This window comes from Octopus sinensis, linkage group LG25 (genome assembly GCF_006345805.1).
Source record: "Octopus sinensis linkage group LG25, ASM634580v1, whole genome shotgun sequence".
NCBI classification, from domain to species: Eukaryota; Metazoa; Mollusca; class Cephalopoda; order Octopoda; family Octopodidae; genus Octopus; species Octopus sinensis.
This window is the reverse complement of record NC_043021.1, coordinates 16,204,386-16,226,623: the sequence shown is the minus strand read 5'-3', so window position 1 is coordinate 16,226,623 and position 22,238 is coordinate 16,204,386. Positions and strand designations below refer to the sequence as shown.

Here is a 22,238-nt window from a genome sequence, read left to right as displayed (position 1 = left end):
GGGTGGAGGGTCAACTTCATGCTAGTGGATGATGGGATTGACCTATGAGAAGAAGGAGGATAGTTCACGTTCTTGGGTACATGTAAAACATGATATAGATTTTAGCAAGTGATTTGATCTGAGCCCATATATAATTCCCATAAGGGAATTATACTGTGGAAGCCATATTAGCCATTTAAAAACACAAAGACTGGTTACATCACTTAAAAATTTCTCATTTGGTGTCAAAATATTAGTTGCACCAACTGGGAACTGGCCAATACATATTTTTTTTTAAAGTTTGGTACTTATTATTCTGTTGGTCTCTTTTACCAAACTGCTAAGTTACAGGGATGTAAACAAACCAACACTGGTTGCCAAGCAGTGGAGGATACAAGCGTGCACACACACATACACATATATATACAGTTCTTCTGCACAGTTTCCATTTACCAAATTCACTCGCCAGGCATTGGTCAGCCCAAGGGCTACAGCAGAAGATACTTTCCCAAGGTGCCATTCACTGAGACTGAACCCAAAATCACGTGGTTGCAAGACAAGTTTCTTAACCACACAGCCATTATCACAACTGGAACATCCTTCATCATATGTATGTTCAATGAAGGTTGACTCGGGGCTAAATAACAACAACAACAACAATCAGTATTTTATTTTATTGACCATAAAGGGATGAAAGACAAGGTTGACTTCAGCAGGATTTGAACCTGAAACATAAAAGGATATAACTAAATGCCACAAGGCATTATTTTTTCTGCTGTCCTGAATTTTTCTGTCAACAAATATTTAAAAACTTGGTGCTTTTTACGTGGCACAAGCACAGGTGAGGTCAGTTTTGGCAAGGTTTTTACAGCTGGATGCCCTTCCTGACACCAACCACTCAGCAATAAAATAATAATAATAAATATTTTTTTAAATGGGGTTAATAATTTAGAAATCTTATTCAGAAATCTTTGTTTGTAACTGCATCTGTGACCCCTATAAGGTACTAAAAAAGATGAATATATAATTTTACATTCCAGATTCATAAAGGTGTTCGAGGCTTTGTCCAAAACAAAATGACGGGTCAATTCCTGTCCAATGTCAAAATATCAGTGTCAGGAATTGACCATGACGTGGTGACTGGAAATGATGGTGATTATTGGAGACTTCTGGTGCCGGGCAAATATGAAATCACTGCTTCAAAGTTTGGGTGAGTTGCTTCTTTGCTAAATTTTTTTGTCATCTCAGACCACAAAATATTCCAGAGTGTCATTGCAATCCTATCATCATAAGCATCTGTATATATGTGTCAGTGCATGATACAGAACATTAGCTTTTTACGTGGCACAAGCACATGTGAGGTCAGTTTTGGCAAGGTTTTTGCAGCTGGATGCTCTTCCTGACACCAACCACTCAGCAATAAAATAATAATAATAATAATAATGATTTCAAATTTTGACAGAGGAGCAGCAGTTTTTTGTGGAGTTGGGGAAGATACATTGAACCTTCCAGTATGCAGCTAGTCCTTATGACATCAATGCCAAAATGATGAAAGGCAGAGTCGACTTCAGTGGAATTTTGAACTCAGAATGCAAAACCAAATGAAATGCAACTAAGCATTTTGTCTAGCATGTTAACCCTTCATGGGACGGCAGGGTTGGAATTATGGAAAAGGCCATTGGGGTCGTGAGGGACCTTCTTTTATTTTTGCGCACTATCCATAAAGTAATATTTGTTTAATCTTGTGTATGTCTGTGAGTGCATGATACAGAACAAGAAATTTAGCACTTTATATGTATATATTTGTAATTATTAGCGTTTAATGGAGGGGAATTAAAATATAATTTATTGACTGCAAAAACCTTTATTGAAAGAAATCAATATTTTTTATAGTTTTATAAACTATACATATAGCACTAAATATAAAATAAAACAAATCTATTTAGTATATCGACTTGTGAAGACCTGTTGAGGCAAGTGAAAATCAAAACAAATCAAAATAGATGAACATCAATGGAATTTGTATCTTTGTGGTACCAGTGCCGGTGGCATGGGACGTAGTCAGTCCACCTGTGCATACCTCCCTTCTTGTGACACTTGTGAAGACCTGTTGAGGCAAGTGAAAATCAAAACAAATCAAAATAGATGAACATCAATGGAATTTGTATCTTTGTGGTACCAGTGCCGGTGGCATGGGATGTAGTCAGTCCACCTGTGCATACCTTCCTTCTTGTGACACTTGTGAAGACCTGTTGAGGCAAGTGAAAATCAAAACAAATCAAAATAGATGAACATCAATGGAATTTGTATCTTTGTGGTACCAGTGCCGGTGGCACACAAGAAAACCATCCGAACGTGGCCGTAGCCAGTACCGCATCGACTGGCCTCCGTGCTGTGGGCACGTAACAAACACCATCCGATCGTGGCCGTTTGCCAGCCTCATCTGGCACCTGTGTCGGTGGCACATAAAAACACCATCCGAGCGTGGCCGTCTGCCAGTCTCGTCTGGCACCTGTGTCGGTGGCACATAAAAAACACCATCCGAGCGTGGCCGTTCGCCAGCCTCGTCTGGCACCTGTGTCGGTGGCACATAAAATCACCCACTACACTCTCGGAGTGGTTGGCGTTAGGAAGGGCATCCAGCTGTAGAAACACTGCCAGATCTGACTGGCCTGGTGCAGCCTTCGGGCTCCCCAGACCCCAGTTGAACCGTCCAACCCATGCTAGCATGGAAAGCGGACGTTAAATGATGATGATGATGATTAATACAAGACACACATACGCAAGTGTTGCCCATGATATGACTGATAGCATTGGAAGTATATTTTTTCTGTAATAATGATGATGGTGATGATGCTGAGCTTATTGTATACAGTGCTCAGATGCACTAAAACTCATCAGAAAAGGGTAAAAAGAGCAAATGTAGGAGTTAAGCAAAGACAGTAGTGGTAGCCAAAACTACAGGCACAGAACACAGAATAAAGCCCCAAACCATCAGTAAAATGGACTTTGCAAGAGCTACAGAGTGGAAAAGAAGAGGTAAGGGTACATCAGAAGTAAGCAGTGCTGGGTTTTTTCTCTCTTTATTTATTTATTTATCTATTTAAAGTAAATTCATATTTTTTTGTTTCATTTCAGTTACATATCAGAGACTGCTCAGATCAAAGTTTCCGAAGGGGCCGCAGTGGTTCTTAATTTCACCCTAATGGTGAACTCAAGTACAGCATTACTGAATGAAACCGAGTTCCTTCTGAGGAAAAATGCTGAGGGTCCTCGCTATTTGATCCTGCCCAAACTCCGACGATACCTTCAAGGGTTGTCGTCTTTCAACAGTGACATCTTAAGCTACACGGAGACACGAGGCAAGGCCTCGAGGTTAACCCTGATGGAAGTCCACATGAGCGCCGACAAAGAGAACTCCCTGGGGTCATTGAAACCTAGAATTGCTCTGATGGCAAACATAAATGGAGACGAACCTGTCACCAGTGAAATTTTAATGAGACTCATTAAATATTTATCTCTTGGTAAGTTTCTGTTTTACAGGAATATCTCCTTACATTTGTGAGATGAGGAATTTTATTTTATGTAGTTGGAATGATGTCCCCCGCCCCTTGATTGTTGATATATATATATATATATATATATATATATATATATATATAAAATTAATAATATCAGGGTAATAAAGAATTTTAGAAATTGTTACTACCAGTGGCCTAGCGTGTAAAAAAAAATTTGTCAATAGACAGTGGTGGTGCCCCAGCATGGCCGCGGCCTTCGGGCTAAAACAATTTAAAGGATTTAAGACAATATATTATTCATATAAATACAGTGTACATTTAAACACATAAGAGGTATTCGTCATAGGATTCCTTGCATGCTAGAAGGAACAGCTAAAATCCAAACCACTTTTAGGGATAAAACTTCGAAGGGAATGAAAACTAAAATAAAAACATTTACCATCTATGGTAGATGGTAAATGTTTTTAATTTTCATTTATTTTTAACAGTTTAGATCTTAATTATAAAAAAATATGAAACCATTATTCAGCAAGCTGGAACACCTCCACATTATGCGTTGCCAGTAAGAGACTACCTTAACCAAGCCTTTCCACAGCATCGGTTTGGAAGAGAAGGCAGCGTTGAATGGCCACCACATTCACCTGACCTGACAGCAGTGGATTTCTTTTTTGGTGGGTGTTGTAAAGAACAAGGTTTATGAGAAGAATCCCAAAACAGTAAATGAAATAAAAGATTATATTTCTGACGCATTTCACAGAAATTGATGGAGATCGGAATTTGTGCCACACTGTGTGTCTGAGTGTTCTGAAGAGGTTTGAAGAATGTTTTTAATTAATGTGTTTATAAGCTCCTGTTCTCTACTGAGATGTGTGTGTGTGTGCATATATATATATATATATATATATATATATATATATATACACACACACACACACACACACACACACACACACACACACACACACACACACATATATATATATGTGAGGTATGTATATACATGGGAATCTAATGAGTGTATATATGTGTGTGTGTGTGTGTGTGTGTGTGTGGTGGAGGATTGTATGTATGTAGATGAGAATCTAATTGGGTGTATGTATATATATATATATGTGTGTGTGTGTGTATACACACATGCACACCACACACAAACAGACATAGTAATAGATGTGTGTTGCTTGCATATGTATGCATTTCAATAAACAGTTAGGGAATTAAAAGATTATATTTCTGACGCATTCACAGAAATTGATGGAGATCGGAATTTGTGCCACACTGTGTGTCTGATTGTTCTGAAGAGGTTTGAAGAATGCTGCAATGTTGAAAGAGGACTTTTTGGGCCTCTGAGAGATTAAACCCTGTCTGTTTAAGATGTGCATGAACAATATGATTGTAAGATAAAAATTTATATGTAATGAAATGTTTTAAAAGAAATTTAAAGTGCCTACGTGATAACTGTAAAACTACTTTTGGGCCACCCTGTATATATATATATATATAATATATATATATATATGTATATGTTTGTGTTTATATATATATATTTTTTTTCTTTTTCCTCTGTCTTCCCTTCTCTGGATCTTTCCTTCTCCTATGTTTCCGACGAAGAGCTCCGCTCGAAACGTTAAACCCTCCTCCTTTCCTTCTTTCCTGAGCGTCCAATAATACTATATTTGTTCCATATCCTCGCGTTGTTGTGTTTTTTTGTGCTTTCTTGTTTGGATTAACTATATATATATATATATATACAGGGTGGCCCAAAAGTAGGTCTACAGCATTTCAACGATCTCTTTCGCATTCATATATTAACAGTTTAGATCTTAATTACAAAAAAATGTGAAACCATTATTCTATGCTAATTTTAGTTAATTGTAAGATAGAAATTTAAACGTTATAAAATGTTTTCAAAGAAATTTAAAGTGCCTACGTGATAACTGTAAAACTACTTTTGGGGCCACCCTGTCTGTATATGTTTGTATTTAATTTTGCTGTTTTAATCTGTTAAAGGTTACAGAGATAACAACACAAGCATCAGAAACTTATTAGAAAACACTCATATCTTCATATATCCAGTCTTAAACTTAGAGATGCTACACATGGCAAACCCTGGCTCCTGTTTGACTCAAGATCAAACACATCAGTCTTCCAGTGCTAAACATAAAATGGTAAGTGAAGAAATTCATCCCTTATTCATTCTATTTGGCCATTTTTTTTTTGTTGTTGCTTGCTTATGTTGACCACCCAGTAGTTAGTATGGCCCTTATTTTGTTGATCCCAGTTTATAGATTGAGGGAGTTACTAATAATTTTAGTGAGTTGCCTCCCTTTAGTGATGTAAATACCTAAGGTGTTTACACCAGGACATGCAAGTATATACTCTTTACTCTTTTACTTGTTTCAGTCATTTGACTGCGGCCATACTGGAGCACCGCCTTTAGTCGAGCAAATCGACCCCGGGACTTATTCTTTGTAAGCCCAGTACTTATTCTATCGGTCTCTTTTGCCGAACCGCTAAGTGACGGGGACGTAAACACACCAGCATCGGTTGTCAAGCAATGTTGGGGGGACAAACACATACATATATATATACATATATACGACAGGCTTCTTTCAGTTTCCGTCTACCAAATCCACTCACAAGGCATTGGTCGGCCCGGGGCTATAGCAGAAGACACTTGCCCAAGATGCCACGCAGTGGGACTGAACCCGGAACCATGTGGTTGGTTAGCAAGCTACTTACCACACATTCACACACATATATATATATTATTTTATTATTCTTTTATTCTGTTAGTTGTATCAGCCATTTGACTCATTTGATTGCAGCTGTGCACTTCTCTTTACATTTCAGAGCAGATCTATGAGACCCCTTTTAATGAAAGCGTTCAGCAAAAACCGTTTTACTCAGGCCCTCAGTCTTGAAGCTGGCGGTAAAACTGTGGAGTAAGTACTGTTAATATTTGGTTTTTAAGTATGTTTGTACACAAACATGCATGAATTGTTGTTGTTGTGGTTGTTTTTTAGCCACAGGTCAGCCCTGACTGAGCAGACTGGTAATAGAAAATGTTCCAGCTCTTATCATTTGGTGTTGTTTTCAGCAAAAGTCTACCTCAGAGTACATTATTCAATATATATATATATATCATCACTCTATCGTTGTGAATCAATATTATTGCACCACTGGTCCACCATACAACTACATCACTCTATACTCATGCACAAGTATTATAGCACCACTGATCAACCATATAACTATCTCTATCTCTCTTTACACACCTCTATTATAGCACCACTAGTCCACCATACAATTACAACATCACACTGTCTTCACACAACTATATTATAACACCACTGGTCCATCATACAACTACATGACTCTGTCTTCACACTCAAATATTACAGTATCTCTGATTCACCATATAACTATTTCACACTTTCACACACCACTATTATAGCACCACTGGTCCACCATACAATTACATCACTATCTTCACACACCAATATCATAGTTCACCATTCAATTACATCCTTACTCTACCACACACACACACACACACAGCAATATCATAACACCACCGGTCCACCCTACAATTACAACACAATTTTTACACAGCAAAATTATAGCCTCGTTGATCCACCATACTATTACATCATTCGACTTCTCATACAACAAAATTAGTCTCAGCACCGTTGGACGTTCCAACTTCATTTACCAATCTTTTCCTTAATCCATTCAATGTTATCGTTGTCGTTGCCTTTCACTCTTTTTTACAACACATTCTCTCATTATTTGTGTCTGTCTATCTGTACCACCATGCATTTTGGGAGAAAAAACCCTGCGTCCACATACTCCCTCCACAACACTGATATCAAGAAATCCTCTTGCGAGCGTGATCTAGGCATCACTGTCAGCAGTGATTTGCGTTGGACAAAGCATATATCTAAAATTATCAAGAAGGCCGAGTGTGTCTTGGCATCACTCAGCAAGACTTTTGTTAGCTGCTCTCCAGCCATCTATTTAAAACTGTATACAGCTATGGTATGACCACACTTGGAATTCGCATCATCAGTTTGGAACCCCTATCTTGCTCAGAACATTGACCTCCTGGAATCTGTCCAGAGACGTGCAACCAAATGCATACCCTCCATCAGACACCTACCATATTCTGAGCGCCTTGATTCACTGAAGCTCCGGCGTCTGGCGATGGACTTGGTAAACACCCACAAAGTTATCAACCACCTCACCAACAACAACACTGAACACCTTTTTGATCTCCATGTGTCTAACACACGTGGACATGCCTACAAAGTCAGAAAACAACACAGCTCCCATGACTTTCGGAAACATTTTTTCACGCTCAGAGTTGCTGAAGCATGGAACAAACTGCCTGCGTCAGTTGTTGACTGCCATGACACTGCATCCTTTAAGGCCCTCATGCTTTCCGAAATCCGCCAAAACTACACCTGATTATATATACACTTTAGATGAGTTGTAGTGCACCTGAGCACTGTACACAATTATTATTATTATTATTATTATTATTATTATTTTATAAATCTCCCTCTCTGCCTATTTACCTATCTGCCTGTGTCTCTCTCTGTCACTCTATCATATTGTCATAATGTCATTTCCTCCATTCTTGTTTTTTTTGTTTTTTTTTTTAGTTTCCCATTTGATGACAACCAGAAAGCCAATTACAGTCAGACCCATCGATTGATCTTTAAGATGCTGGCTGATGCCATCACGGAGACCGTTCCAAAGAACTACACGGCCAACCAATGCAAAAGCAAAGAAACCCCTCTTAAACGTCCAGCCTCTATTTTAAAGCATGTCTTTGAAACCTACGGCACATACACGGTATGTCTTTTCGGTTTATACATCTATACATACATACATGCGTGTGTGTGTGTGTTTTATTCTTTTACATGTTTCAGTTATCGACTGTGGCCATGCTGGAGCACTGCCTCGAGGGGTTTTAGTCAAATAAATCGACTCCAAGACTTGTTTTTTTGGCCTAATACTTATTCTATCAGTTTCTTTTGCTGAACCACTAAGTTACAAGGGCATAAACACTCCAACACAATTGCCAAGTGGTGATGAGGGAACAAACACAGACATAGATACACACACAACACACTTCTTTCAGTTTCCATTTACCAAATCCACTTAGAAGGCTTTGGTCAGCCCAAGGCTATAGAAGAAGACACCCACACAAGGTGTCATGCTGAGGAACTGAACCTGGAACCATGTAGTTGGAAAGCAAGCTTTTTACCACACAGTCATGTATTCTTGCCTGTTTTAACATCCATTTTTTTCACCAGCACTGGCGATGTCACCAAGTATCAGCAAGACATGATCCCTCAACCGAGTGGAGTATAGAGTTGAGGGATGTGAAAGTATGGAAGGGGAGAAGGAGCAAATGCCTTGCTGAAGAGGTGAATACATGGCTTCTCATTGGGGAGAGATGTCCAGTCAAGATACAGGGCTGTTTTGCTGGATAACTTTGACAATATTATTTTGGTGAACATAGTTTTAATGGAGCATTTTTGATTGCAAAATTTTTGAATAAATATTTCAATGAATAATTACAGCAAACGATTTAACCTGTGAAATATTTGTAATCTTCACAGCTAACCATGCGTGTTGCCTGCTGTGAGTATCCATCGTATTCTCAAATTGGTCAAGTCTGGTCAAGCAGTGTCCAGCCTTTAATGAATTTCCTCATGAAATCCACTCAAGGTAAGCTACAGCACTATTTATTTTTTTTCTTTCTTTTACTGGTTTCAGTCATTAAACTGTGGCCATACTGGATCACTTTCATTGATTTTCAGTTGATAATATTGACCACCCTCAAGGCAGCGAGCTGGCAGAAACGTTAGCATGCCGGGCGAAATGCTAAGTGGCATTTCGTCTGTCGCTACATTCTGAGTTCAAATTCCGCCGAGGTTGACTTTGCCTTTCATCCTTTCGGGGTCGATTAAATAAGTACCAGTTATGCACTGGGTCGATATAATCGACTTAATCCGTTTGTCTGACCTTGTTTGTCCTCTCTGTGTTTAGCCCCTTGTGGGTAGTAAAGAAATAGGTATTTCATCTGTCTTTACGTTCTGAGTTCAAATTACGCCAAGGTCGACTTTGCCTTTCATCCTTTCGGAGGTCGATACTGGGTTACTGGGATTGATCTAATTGACTGGCCCCCTCCCCTAAAATTTCAGGCCTTGTGCCTAGAGTAGAAAAGAATATTGACCAGCCTCAGTACTTTATCTGGTTGTTTTATTGGCCCTGGGAATGCATGGAAAATGAAGTCAACCAAAGATGTGAATGGATGTGGTAAACAAACTGGAAGAAGCCCGTCTTGTGCATGGTGTGTGTTTGTCTCCTTCCTCTTGACATCTGGTGTTGGTTTGTTTACCATCCTCCTAGTTGTTTGGCAAAAAATAGTCACCAGTAGAATTAATACCAGACTTAAAAAAAAAAAAGTTCTAGGTTGATTTATTTAACTAAACCCTTCAAGATGGTGCCCCAGCATGGCCACAGTTCAGTGACTGAAACAAATACAGCAACAAATAAACAACTGCTGCAAAACTCCAGCTTCTCTACTCAGATTATAAATTTATATTTTTTGTACCTATAATGAAAATGGGGGTTTTCTAGTAAAGAATCTGACCAGCTAATTACTCACTTTTGAAATTCTCTCTTTAAGTGGAACTGTCAAAAATATACGGAAGACTTTTCTAAAGTTCAACATGTAGAGCGTTACACTTATTATTAATTAGATTCCAGTGATGAGGCTTTTGGTTTTCTATTGGAAGAATTTAAGTAGTTAAAATTGAAAGATACCATCTATGCATAAAAACATGTGAAGATAGATATTTATTGAAATGCATACATATGCAAGCAACACACATCTTTTACTATGTCTGTTTGTGTGTGGTGTGCATGTGTGTATACACGCACACACGCATATATATATATAGCAGTATCGCCCGGCGTTGCTCAGGTTTGTAAGGGAAATAACTATAAAGCATTTTTAGAGAGTTATAGCCAAAAAAGGGGAAAAAAAATTATGGTAATTTTTTTTTTTAGTTAAAAAGGTCGAGTTGCGTCCCCTAGACAGTCTGTGGTTTGTGTTTCTGATTCTCGACCCCATGTCGAATTTATCGATTTTTTTTTCAAAATGTTCGCTGCGTTAGTTTTGAATTATGACATTGGGCTATGTGTGTGTCAAGTTTCATCAGAATCGGTTGAAAGCCGTGGTCAGGGTGAGGGTACAAGCAAACAGACACACAGAAACACGCACAGACAAACTGCCGTTTATATAGAGAGAGATATACATACACCCAATTAGATTCTTATCTACATACATACAATCCTCCACCACACACATACACATATATACACTCATTAGATTCCCATGTATATACATACCTCACATATATATATATGTGTGTGTGTGTGTATATATATATATATATAGATATATATGCACACACACACACACATCTCAGTAGAGAACAGGAGCTTATAAAGACATTAATTAAAAACAGAACCATACACATGTGGCTGACCATCACTGACTAAAGAGCCCTATATCCTATACACACACATGGTTGTGTATGTTTCTCTGTGTGTGTGTGTATATATATATCCCACTACACTCACGGAGTGGTTGGCGTTAGGAAGGGCATCCAGCTGTAGAAACATTGCCAGATAAGACTGGAGCCTGGTGCAGCCTTCTGGCTTCCCAGATCCCCGGTCGAACCGTCCAACCCATGCTAGCATGGAGAACGGACGTTAAACGATGATGATGATGATATATATATATGTGTGTGTGTGTGTGTGTGTGTGCATACACACATTTATGTTGAGTTCCACTTTCATGCTTGTATCACCAAACATACATACACAGACAGATGTTTCTTACCAAATTTACCCTGAACATTTTCTAGGTGTATTAGGCCAAGTGAGTTATCAGAATAAACCACTGCCTGGTGCCTCTATAACCATTGATGGTGGCTCCAAACCATTCCAAGCTGATAAAAATGGGGACTTTTATATCATGGCAACTGAGGCCTACATACCTTAACAGTAACAGCTCCAGGTAATAATATTTCTTGTTTTCTTTTGTGAATGTGTTGGCAGTGAGAGTGCTCAGGTGAAATACTTGGATCCTTACTTAAGGGCTACTCAAAGATTTAATTAAATATGTGTATATATATAGATGTAGCATATATGTATACATTTGTATAGGTTTGTGCCTGTGTATATCTATGTATCTACATATATATTTATTCATTCATCTTAATAAATAAAATTCTTAAAATATATATATATATATTTTTTATTTGTTTCCTTTCTCTAACATGCTGGGAAAGAGAAAGCAGTGACTGTGTTGAGAGAGGTGGAAGAGAGCAAAAGAAATTATTATAGAGAACTTGATTAGATCTATCTACATATTGGGTCATCTAATAAATAATGTGGTTTTTTAATACTTCTTTTATTTTTCAAAATTATGACAAAGTTCCTTTTTAATCTAAAATATACTCTCCTTCATTTTCTAAAATGCTCTTCCATCTATCTGGTGGACTTGCAAGGACCCTCTTCCAAAATTCATTTGTCCATAATGAAAAATACTCCTCCAGTACTGTTCTGACTTCGTCTACAGAATTCATATTTTTTCCAACCAAATCTTTTTGAAGGCTGTGGAATAAATGATAATCAGATGGGGCAATGTCCAGTGAATATGCTGGGCGGGGTATCGTTTCCCATTCAAACTGCTCCAGCTTTGGAATGTCATCATCGCTGTATGTGGCCGAGCATGATCCTGATGGAAGAACACCTTTCATCTTGAAACTCAATTTGCTGACTTTTCCGATGGCATACAGGTTTCAATGAATGGTTCAATGACCAAATCCAAGCTTCTCTGCTAGTTCCTCAACAGTTACGATGGGATTTTGTTCCACCAGGGTTTGCAGGACGTCCGTGTCAAGCTCTACAGATCTTCCAGGATGTAGCTCATCGTCTTGGCTGTAGTTTCTGGCTTTGAATTTCTGGAACCACCATTGCCACTGACTTATGCTTATTGTCTGATCCCCATATACTGCATTAATATTCCTTGCACTTTCTGTTGCATTGTTGCCTTTATTGAACTCATAAAGCAAAATATGCCGAATATGCTCCTTTGTCATTTCCATTATAGCTTTGAAAAAATAACTATTAAAATCGAACTGCACTCTTCAAAACTTGCACTAAGAATAAGTGCAAGGTAAAATTACTACCTTTTATAGCAAGTTGATGCAGGTAGTTTATCCTGTCCTCCTCTGACTTTTAGTTCATGCAATTGAAAAAAATGCATTATTTATGGGATGACCCAATATATGTGTCTATCTATTCATATCTATCTACATACATACCTATCTACTTATCTATACATACTTACCTATCTATCTTCCTCTATCTAGCTATGTCTAAGTCTATCTCTCAGACTTTCTATCTATATATATGTATGTATATATGTGTGTGTATGTGTCTGTCTCTGTGTACATATATGTATATGTATTATATACTGGCTTTCCCTGTTTTACAGGCAAGAGCCAAATGACCAAACAGGTGACCATACACCCCAGTCAATTAACGACCACCACTGCTGAAATGTTGCTTCAGTTACAAACCCTCACATATCATAACTATGACCAAATGGTCGAGTTTATCCAGAATTTGAATAAAAGCTGTTCTAGAATTTTCTCCTACACCAGGTCAGTAAATCATTAGATATATTTTTCAATAATTTTTTTCTGTTGTTTTAATTTTTAATTGTTTTATTTATTAGTTTATCTGTTGGTGGTTTTGGTTCATTTTTATAAATTTTTTCTTTTGCTTTAATTTTTGATTTTCTTTGCTATTTGTTTCACCTTTTATAATTCTTCTCCACATGAAAAAAGACAAGCAAATTTCTTCATAGAAAAATATGCACAAACATATTTAAAGTAACGAGTACAATAATTTGGTTAATTAATTAATCAATCCTATTACTCTTTACTCTTTTACTCGTTTCAGTCATTTGACTGCGGCCATGCTGGAGCACCGCCTTTAGTCGAGCAAATCGACCCCCGGGACTTATTCTTTGTAAGCCCAGTACTTATTCTATTGGTCTCTTTTGCCGAACCGCTAAGTGACGGGGACGTAAACACACCAGCATCAGTTGTCAAGCGATATTGGGGGGACAAACACAGACACACAAACACACACCTACACATATACATATATACGACAGGCTTCTTTCAGTTTCCGTCTATCAAATCCACTCACAAGGCATTGGTCGGCCCGGGGCTATAGCAGAAGACACTTGCCCAAGATGCCACGCAGTGGGACTGAACCCGGAACCATGTGGTTGGTTAGCAAGCTACTTACCACACAGCCACTCCTGCGCCTATATCCATTGTCATTGATATTCTTGCTGTTAATTAGCCCCATGTCAGCCCTGATGAAGCAGACCCTTTTTTTTAACATGACTGGGTGTGATTTGATGGAAATTTGACTGATATTTCTAGCATGTAAAACAACCATATAGAGACTTACTGCATTGATTCATGCAAGGGAGATAACTCAAACTAAAAGTTACATTTAATGAAAGGGTTTGATGACTCAGAAGCCCCTGAGAGGGAAGGAAGAAAAGGAAGTTGATCCTGAACATTTGGGAAATGTTTCGGTTAATATTTCAGCTATATGTTTCATTAACAGAATACCTGTAACCTCAGCACCTCCATCTTTTCTCCTTTTCCAGCTGGGGAAGCTATGGATCTCCTCTACCAGACTTTAACCTCTTATCACTCAGTATTAAGCCACTTCCCTCAATACTGCACCCCACTTAGTTGAGCGGCTTTGTCTTGCAAGTTATCTGGTGACCCCACTAGTGCTGGCGCTAAGTAAAAAAACCACCCAGTACTCTCTGTAATGTGACCAGCATTAGGAAGCACATCCAGCCATAGAAACCATGCCAATGCAGACACTGGGGCCCGATACAGTCTTCTGGTTCAGCAATTCCTGTCAGACTATCCAACCTATGTTAGCATGGACGGCAGATGTTAAACAATGATGATGCTTATTTAATGTGTGTTTTGAGGAGATTTGGCTGCTATTTCTTTGCATCTCCAGTGGCCACGTAGAACTCCATCATTATAGTGTAATGTGCTGGCTTATATAACTATCCAGAAGGATAGATATACCATTGAGAACAATAGATTTAGTTGGTGGTCTTGTTATCTATTCTAGCTTTTGGTGAAATAGAAGAGGGTAGAAAGGGTCAAGTGGTGAAGACATTATTTTGGCCAAGCTAAAGGCGCCTGGAAAATGTAAAACTGCTGTCAGAGAAAAACACTGTTCCACCATGGGAACAATTCTGTTGCAGCGTTTATTTAAATTTGGCTATGGTGGATCGAATCCACTTCATGCATGCAAGATCCACTACACTTTTTATAGTGGTTTTATTGTTTTGTTCTTGGTTAGCAATATCAAGGTGTATTTGTGTTGGGCAGCAAGCTGGCAGAATTGTCAGCATGCTGGAGAAAAAATGCTTAGCATCATTTCATTCGTTTTTATGTTCTGAGTTCAAATTCTACCATGGTCAACTTTGCCTTTCATTCTTTCGGGTTTGGTAAAATAAAGTACCAGTTCTGTACTGGGAGTCGATGTTATCGACTGTCTCCCTAACTTTGAACTTGCTGGCCTTGTGCCGACATTTGAAATAGATATTGTTTGTGTGTGTGAATGTTGACAGTTCATACTTTTATCCCTGCTTGAGTGAAGTGGTGCAAGGGGTTTGATATTCCTTGTTGGCATTATGACTTACCATTTTGTGCTTTCAAAGATCTATGGAATAAAAAAAAAATCCCTTTCTTGAAAAACAGATGAGGGTTGGCAACAGGAAGAGCACCAACTGTAAAATCCTACCCCAGCATGGCCACAGTCTAATGGCTGAAACAAATAAGATACCTTTCCCAGCAACAGTGCATAGAGAAAATAGTTACTTTTTCTTCCATAATGTTGTACTTTCAAATTCATCCGGAAAAAAAAACCCTTAGGCTTTTGTTGTTGCCCCAAGACACAGTAAGAACCTGAGATTATTTCATATTTTTATTTATATTTATGTACTTTTGTTTTCTTTTCTTTCTGCCTGTAGTCTAGGACAGTCATCTGAGAAAAGGGAGCTCTTTTTGCTGACCCTTGGGAAGACAGTTACAAAACAACAACCCAAAGCGAGAATTTTACTTGTTGGTAACATCCATGGCAACGAAGCAGCAGGTCGAGAGATTCTTCTCCAACTTTCCCAACATCTCTGTCAGAACTTTGGTAAAGACTACATTGTCACATCTGTAAGTATTCTTTGACTTGTTTTTACTGATTTCATTCACCAGACTGTCACCTCACCCATTCCACTTACCTCTATGTTGGGGCAATGGCTTCATTAGTTTGTAGTCAATTTATAAGAATCAGAATCAGTCAGAATCTTGAAGCTACAAGATAATGCATGATTAATTCAAAAACAGTGAGAATCTATAAGCTTTACATTTGACAGAGTAATGTGTATGCTAAAGGGTTACTGTTTAAATCCTTTAAGCATTTAAACAAACCATATCCAACCTGAATATCTTGTTTTCTGTTCCAACTGGCCAGATCCAGCCTCTCACACCTACCTTACAATATCATTATTAAAATAAGCAATCACATCAACAAAATCTCAAAGCTACAAGATAATGCATGATTAATTCAAGACAATGTGAATAAATAAGCATCACGTTTGATAGAGTAATCTGAATGTTAAGGGGTTAATTACCGTATTTGATGGAATATATGATGCACTTTTTTTCCTCCAAAAAATGTCTCAGAAAATTCACCTCCAGGCCCTATATGTAAAGTGTGACCTATATTATATATTTTAATGCATTGAGAAATGTTTTACCCGAATCTGCATTACTGAAATTGGGGGTACATCTGATACACCCATGCATCTTTTATGCCATTCAAATATGGTAACTCATTTATTCTCTGGTGTCTTATGTAATTTTCATTTTCCAGATCTTGCAGAACAGTTTGATACACCTGGTGCCTTCACTCAACCCTGATGGTGCTGAAAAAGCAAGCAAGACTAAATGTGATGGCAAAGAGGGAATTAAAAATGCCAACAGCGTTGACTTAGACACTGACTTCAAAAGTAAGGATTTCAAATACTAATCTTTCTACACTATTCTGTTCTATACAATAAATTAAGGGGTTGGACAAAATAATGGAAACACCTTAAAATTTCAAACAAATTTATTTTAATATGGGGTATATATGAGAAAACCTGACAAGCCAAGTGAGACCATGGCCCATGCCAGTGGGTGTAACTAGCCCACTTATGAATACTCCTCATTCATTGGACAATAAACTTTGCTTGCGAAGACCTTTTGAGGCAAGTGAAATCAAAATCGCTGATGTGGCCAATGACATTACCACCTGATTGGCACTCGTGTTAGTGGACCGTTTAAAAGTGTGATCATTGCCAGGGCTATGGATTGGCTCCCATGCCGGTGGCACATGAAAAGCACCATTCGAGGGTGATTGTTGCCGGAGTCGCCCTACCGGCATATGTGCCAGTGGCACATGAAAAACAATATTCAAGCACGGTGGTTGCCAGTGCCGCCGGACTGGCTCCCATGCAGGTAGCATGTAACAAACACCTTTTGAGCGTGGACATTGCCATAACCACCTGACTGGCCCTTGTGCCGGTATCACATAAAAGCACCCACTACGCTCTGAGTGGTTGGCGTTAGGAAGGACATCCAGCTGTAGAAACGTTGCCAGATCAGATTGGAACCTGGTGCAGCCTCTGGCTCACCAGTGCTCAGTCAAACTGTCCAACCCATGCCAGCATGGCAAGCGGATGTTAAACGATGATGATATATATATGTATATAATACATTTACCTGTCTACCTATTTATCTATGAACCTACATACCCATACATAGATACATATATTGTTTATACATTTAGAAAGTCATTCATCTGTTTGTAATCGTTAAGCTTAAAATCTTTAACTTTTTGTTCTTCAGTTACAGAAGGAAATGGCCCCTCACATGCACAACCTGAAACAGGGTCATTCATGAAATGGATGAAAGGAAAATCAATAACAGCAACAATTGTATTGAGGGCAGGAGAACCAGTTGCGGCTGCTTACCCCTACTATGACAGTGAAACAAACAGTATGTATATCAGGCCCTTGGGTGGGGCTTTATTTATTGTTATTACAAGTACAGTTCTATCAAGAGTTATGGAATCATGTGAAACGCTGAGGCCTGGATGCCTCCTGGGTCAGTAATGCCAAGATCTCTCAACAAATACTGGTGCCTGGAAACTTTGCTACCTCAAATATATTCTTGCATCATAAAGCAGAGGTGGGACCCTATGATCCACAAGTGGGCCACAATGAAATTAAGTATACAGTGAAAGCTATGCATTATAATCATATATAATAATTATCAGATACTTGTTAAAAATATTAGTGGGACCCCAAATCCCTAAGTCTACTAGTATACCTTTTGCTTTGAAATAGGATGGACTCTCTTGTCTTGTACAACGAATGAGGGTCCTGCAAATTATGGCTGAACACAGATGGCAGGTAAACCAGTTAATGTCACCTCCCAACTAGACTGCCTCTCTGGTCCTCCACGCCAAGTACCAACTGGTGCAGTGAGCATGATCAATGATGGCTGCCTTGCAACTCATCTGCTAGTTGATGCCCAATCAATGTCTTATGGTACAGTTCTTCTGCTTCACTATAATAACCTTCAAGGTGTTATATATAAATACACACATACACAAGGCTTTTATGGCCAAAGGGGATGTAACTCTAATCTTTTTTTATTTTCGTTTTTATCCACCTTTCCACTTTTTGGATCAACCTTGTTTTTTTTGTCATGATTTCTCATGTACCAGCATCCCGATTTTCATATTCAGAGCTCAAAGATTGCTTGGAGACACAAGGTGTTATGAAAACCTGCCTAGACACGTGTTTCCACAGCATGAAACTATTACTAGCTCATATTTATTATATTCTGTACGACGTGTATATATATATATATACACACACACACACACACAGATAGCCATCAAATCCAATGGCAACAATGAATGTAAATTGTTTACAAAGACGTCCATCGTTGTAAAAACTTAATTTCATTACAAGAAAAGTCAATTTATTTAGATTATTTCCTTGCAACAGGAGTAATGTTTGTAACAAATATTAATTAACAACATCCAACTTCAAGATGCAAACGAGCATTTCAACTGCCAGTATAAGTCTGTCCTTAATTAGCACACATTGTCTCAGGGTATTTGTAACAGTTTAAGGCATTCTAATCATGTCCAATTAAGGCTTCATCATCGTCATCGTTTAACGTCCGCTTTCCATGCTAGCATGGGTTGGACGGTTCAACTGGGGTCTGGGGAGCCCAAAGGCTGCACCAGGCCAGTCAGATCTGGCAGTGTTTCTACAGCTGGATGCCCTTCCTAACGCCAACCACTCCGAGAGTGTAGTGGGTGATTTTATGTGCCACCGACACAGGTGCCAGACGAGGCTGGCGAACGGCCACGCTCAGATGGTGTTTGTTACGTGCCCTCAGCACGGAGGCCAGTCAATGCGGTACTGGCTACGGTCACGTTCGGATGGTTTTCTTATGTGCCACCGGCACTGGTATTTTTTAATTTCTTCCAACACCACCAGAAATGAAATATTTTTCTCCAAATGTTTTATCCTTTTTTTCTCTTTCCTTCCAATTGTTCTTGCCTTTATATTCCTTTTTCCTTTCCACAATTTTCAGGACATGCCGAAAGTGCATACGAGAATTTGCAGAAACGTTTTGCCAACGATTATGTTAATTACATCACATCAGATCCCCACCAAAACTCTAATTGCAGTTCCAATTTAAATGGTAAGGTCCACAAATTGATATTTACTTGTGTGACAATGGAGTGTCAGAATTGGTGAAGAGTAAGCTTGGTGTGTGTGAGTAAGAAATGGGTGCAGGGATGGCTATGTGGTAAGGACTTCGCTTTCTAGCTACATGGTTTTGGGTTCAGTCCCCAATGCATGACATATTTTGAGAAAGTGTCTTCTACTATAACACTGGGTTGTTCAAAGCCTTGTGAGTGGATTTGGTAGACAGAAATTGAAAGAAACCTGTTATGAGCATATATATATATAAAGTGTCATACACTAGCAGTAGAGGGAAGCTGTGGAAGAGGTAGACCCAGGAAGACCTTGGATGAGGTGGTGAAGCACGACCTTCGAACGTTGGGCCTCATGGAGGTGATGATGAGTGACCAACACCTTTGGAGATATGCTCTGCTTGAGAAGACCCGGTAAGCCAAGTGAGACCATAACCATGGTCTACACCAAGCAGCATAACCGGCCCATTTAAGAGTACCCTTTAATTATTGGGCAATAAACTGTGCTTGCAAAGACCTGTTGAGTCAAGTGAAGTCATTGTCGTGGCTGAGGCCAGTACTGCCTAATTGGTACCTGTGCTAGTGGCACATAAAAAGCACCATTCAAGCATGGTCGATGCCAGTACTGCCTGACTGGCCCTTGTACCGGTGGCACGTAAAAAGTACCCACTACACTCGAAACCTTGCCACATCAGATTGAAGCCTGGTACAGCCTTCTGGCTTGGCAGTCCTCAGTCAAACCGTCCAACCCATGCCAGCATGGAAAGCAGACTTTAAATGATGATGATGATGTATATTGGGTTGGTGCATAATTATTGCGTCTTTTTTTCAACAAAAGCAATAATAATATTTAACAAAAACATCTTTAAATGACGGTCTGACCATCTGCCAAGCAAATGGGAAGCAGTAATTGAAGTAGATGGTGAATATGCTCTGGAATAATCATTTAAAGATGTTTTTCTTATATGTTGTTATTGTTTTTGTTGAATAAAATTTGTTGAAAAAAAGCCGCAATAATTATTCACCAACCCAATATATATGTGTGTGTGTGTTACTGTCTCTTTATCTTGGTATCACAATGATAATTGTAGACAAGTGTAACTGTCATGGAAGCTGTTGTCTTTTGTTTCCAATCTTCCACAGAAACGTTCTGGCTGTGGGGAAATAGTATCTCATTTGGAAACAGGAGGTGAGGGTTGGCAACAGGAAGGGCATCCAGCCATAGAAAATCCACTTCAGCTAATTCCCTCCTGCCCATGCAAGTATGTGAGAAAGTGGATGCTAAATGATGATGAGTTACATTACATAGGCCACGAGCAAGTCTGAAGAGAAACAAAATTGGATCATTAAAAAGCAAAACAGTTTCTGATTCCTGGTTTTGGGTGAAGGTTTATGTTGTTCTGTCCTGTCTTTTTTTTCACAGCCAAGAAATACAGCAGCAATGTTGTTGTGGCCTCTACAATCAACAACCACACTGGAAGTCTACTGGTAAGTTTCCATTTTATTGGGTTTCTAAAAAAATATATATATTTTTTTTTTTTATTAATTTCATTTCACATTTTGTGTACAACAATTCCATTGGTGACAGGTTTCCAACGGGGCAAATCACTGGCTTGCTACATTCACAGTAGCGATAGTGGTAGGGGAGTCTGTGCAGTGTAAGGCAGAACAAACAAGGGATCTCTGTTCAAAGGCATGAATGTACACAACTAAGAATGGTGAATTTGGCAGGTGTTTTGTTTTTTCTGCAGCTTGTATGACCCCTATTTTTGTCATACTCTTTACTCTTTTACTTGTTTCAGTCAATTGACTGCAGCCATGCTGGAGCACCGCCTTTAGTCGAGCATATCAACCCCAGGACTTATTCTATCGGTCTCTTTTGCCGAACCGCTATGTTACGGGGACGTAAATACACCAGCATCGGTTGTCAAGCAATGCTAGGGGGACACACACATATATATATATATATATATATATACGACAGGCCTCTTTCAGTTTCCGTCTACCAAATCCACTCACAAGGCATTGGTCGGCCCGGGGCTATAGCAGAAGACACTTGCCCAAGATGTCATGCAGTGGGACTGAACCCAGAACCATGTGGTTGGTTAGCAAGCTACTTACCACACAGCCACTCCTGTGCCTATGCCTATTTACATTGTACAAACCTTATTTCAGGTTTGTATACCCTGTTTCTGTTATACACACTGTTTCTATGTCCCTTTCCCGATGCCCCTTCCATCTTCCACTTGCCTTTTGCAGTCATGTAAACTTATCCACCCAGTCATCTTTGGTTCCACTTATATACACCTACCTGTAATTTGACGTGCGTATGCCCTGTCACATCATCATTATCCACGTGTCTTCTCTACTGCAAGATATCTATTTCTATCCCTCTACCCATACTCTATAGCGTCTCATCACCTTATTTCTTTACCACCCACAAGGGGCTACACACAGAGGGGACAAACAAGGACAGACAAAAGGATTAAGTCGATTATATTGACCCCAGTGCGCAACTGGTACTTATTTAATTGACCCCGAAAGGATGAAAGGGAAAGTCGACCTTGGCGGAATTTGAACTCGGAACGTAGTGGCAGACAAAATACCGCTAAGCATTTCACCCGGCGTGCTAACGGTTCTGCCAGCTCGCCGCCTCTCATCACCCGGCACAAAGCCACCTCCCTCAGTTCTACTCCGCACCCCACCTCAGTTAAGGGGCCTTACCGTATGAATTGTTTGGTGATCTCACTGCTG

General features: G+C 39.1%; 1 protein-coding gene across 1 annotated transcript in view; it reads left to right on the top strand.

Moving 5' to 3' along the window:
* Nucleotides 1-22,238, top strand: part of LOC115224523 (carboxypeptidase D) — a 92,410-nt gene that overhangs the window by 59,455 nt on the left and 10,717 nt on the right. The window contains exons 10-22 of the mRNA XM_029795433.2: nucleotides 1,020-1,189; nucleotides 3,118-3,503; nucleotides 5,508-5,665; nucleotides 6,351-6,442; nucleotides 8,165-8,357; nucleotides 9,131-9,239; nucleotides 11,450-11,584; nucleotides 13,087-13,255; nucleotides 15,679-15,871; nucleotides 16,575-16,710; nucleotides 17,591-17,740; nucleotides 19,358-19,468; nucleotides 20,908-20,972. Coding sequence (XP_029651293.1) covers nucleotides 1,020-1,189; nucleotides 3,118-3,503; nucleotides 5,508-5,665; nucleotides 6,351-6,442; nucleotides 8,165-8,357; nucleotides 9,131-9,239; nucleotides 11,450-11,584; nucleotides 13,087-13,255; nucleotides 15,679-15,871; nucleotides 16,575-16,710; nucleotides 17,591-17,740; nucleotides 19,358-19,468; nucleotides 20,908-20,972 — 2,067 coding nt within the window. The remainder of the gene's footprint in view (nucleotides 1-1,019; nucleotides 1,190-3,117; nucleotides 3,504-5,507; nucleotides 5,666-6,350; nucleotides 6,443-8,164; nucleotides 8,358-9,130; nucleotides 9,240-11,449; nucleotides 11,585-13,086; nucleotides 13,256-15,678; nucleotides 15,872-16,574; nucleotides 16,711-17,590; nucleotides 17,741-19,357; nucleotides 19,469-20,907; nucleotides 20,973-22,238) is intronic.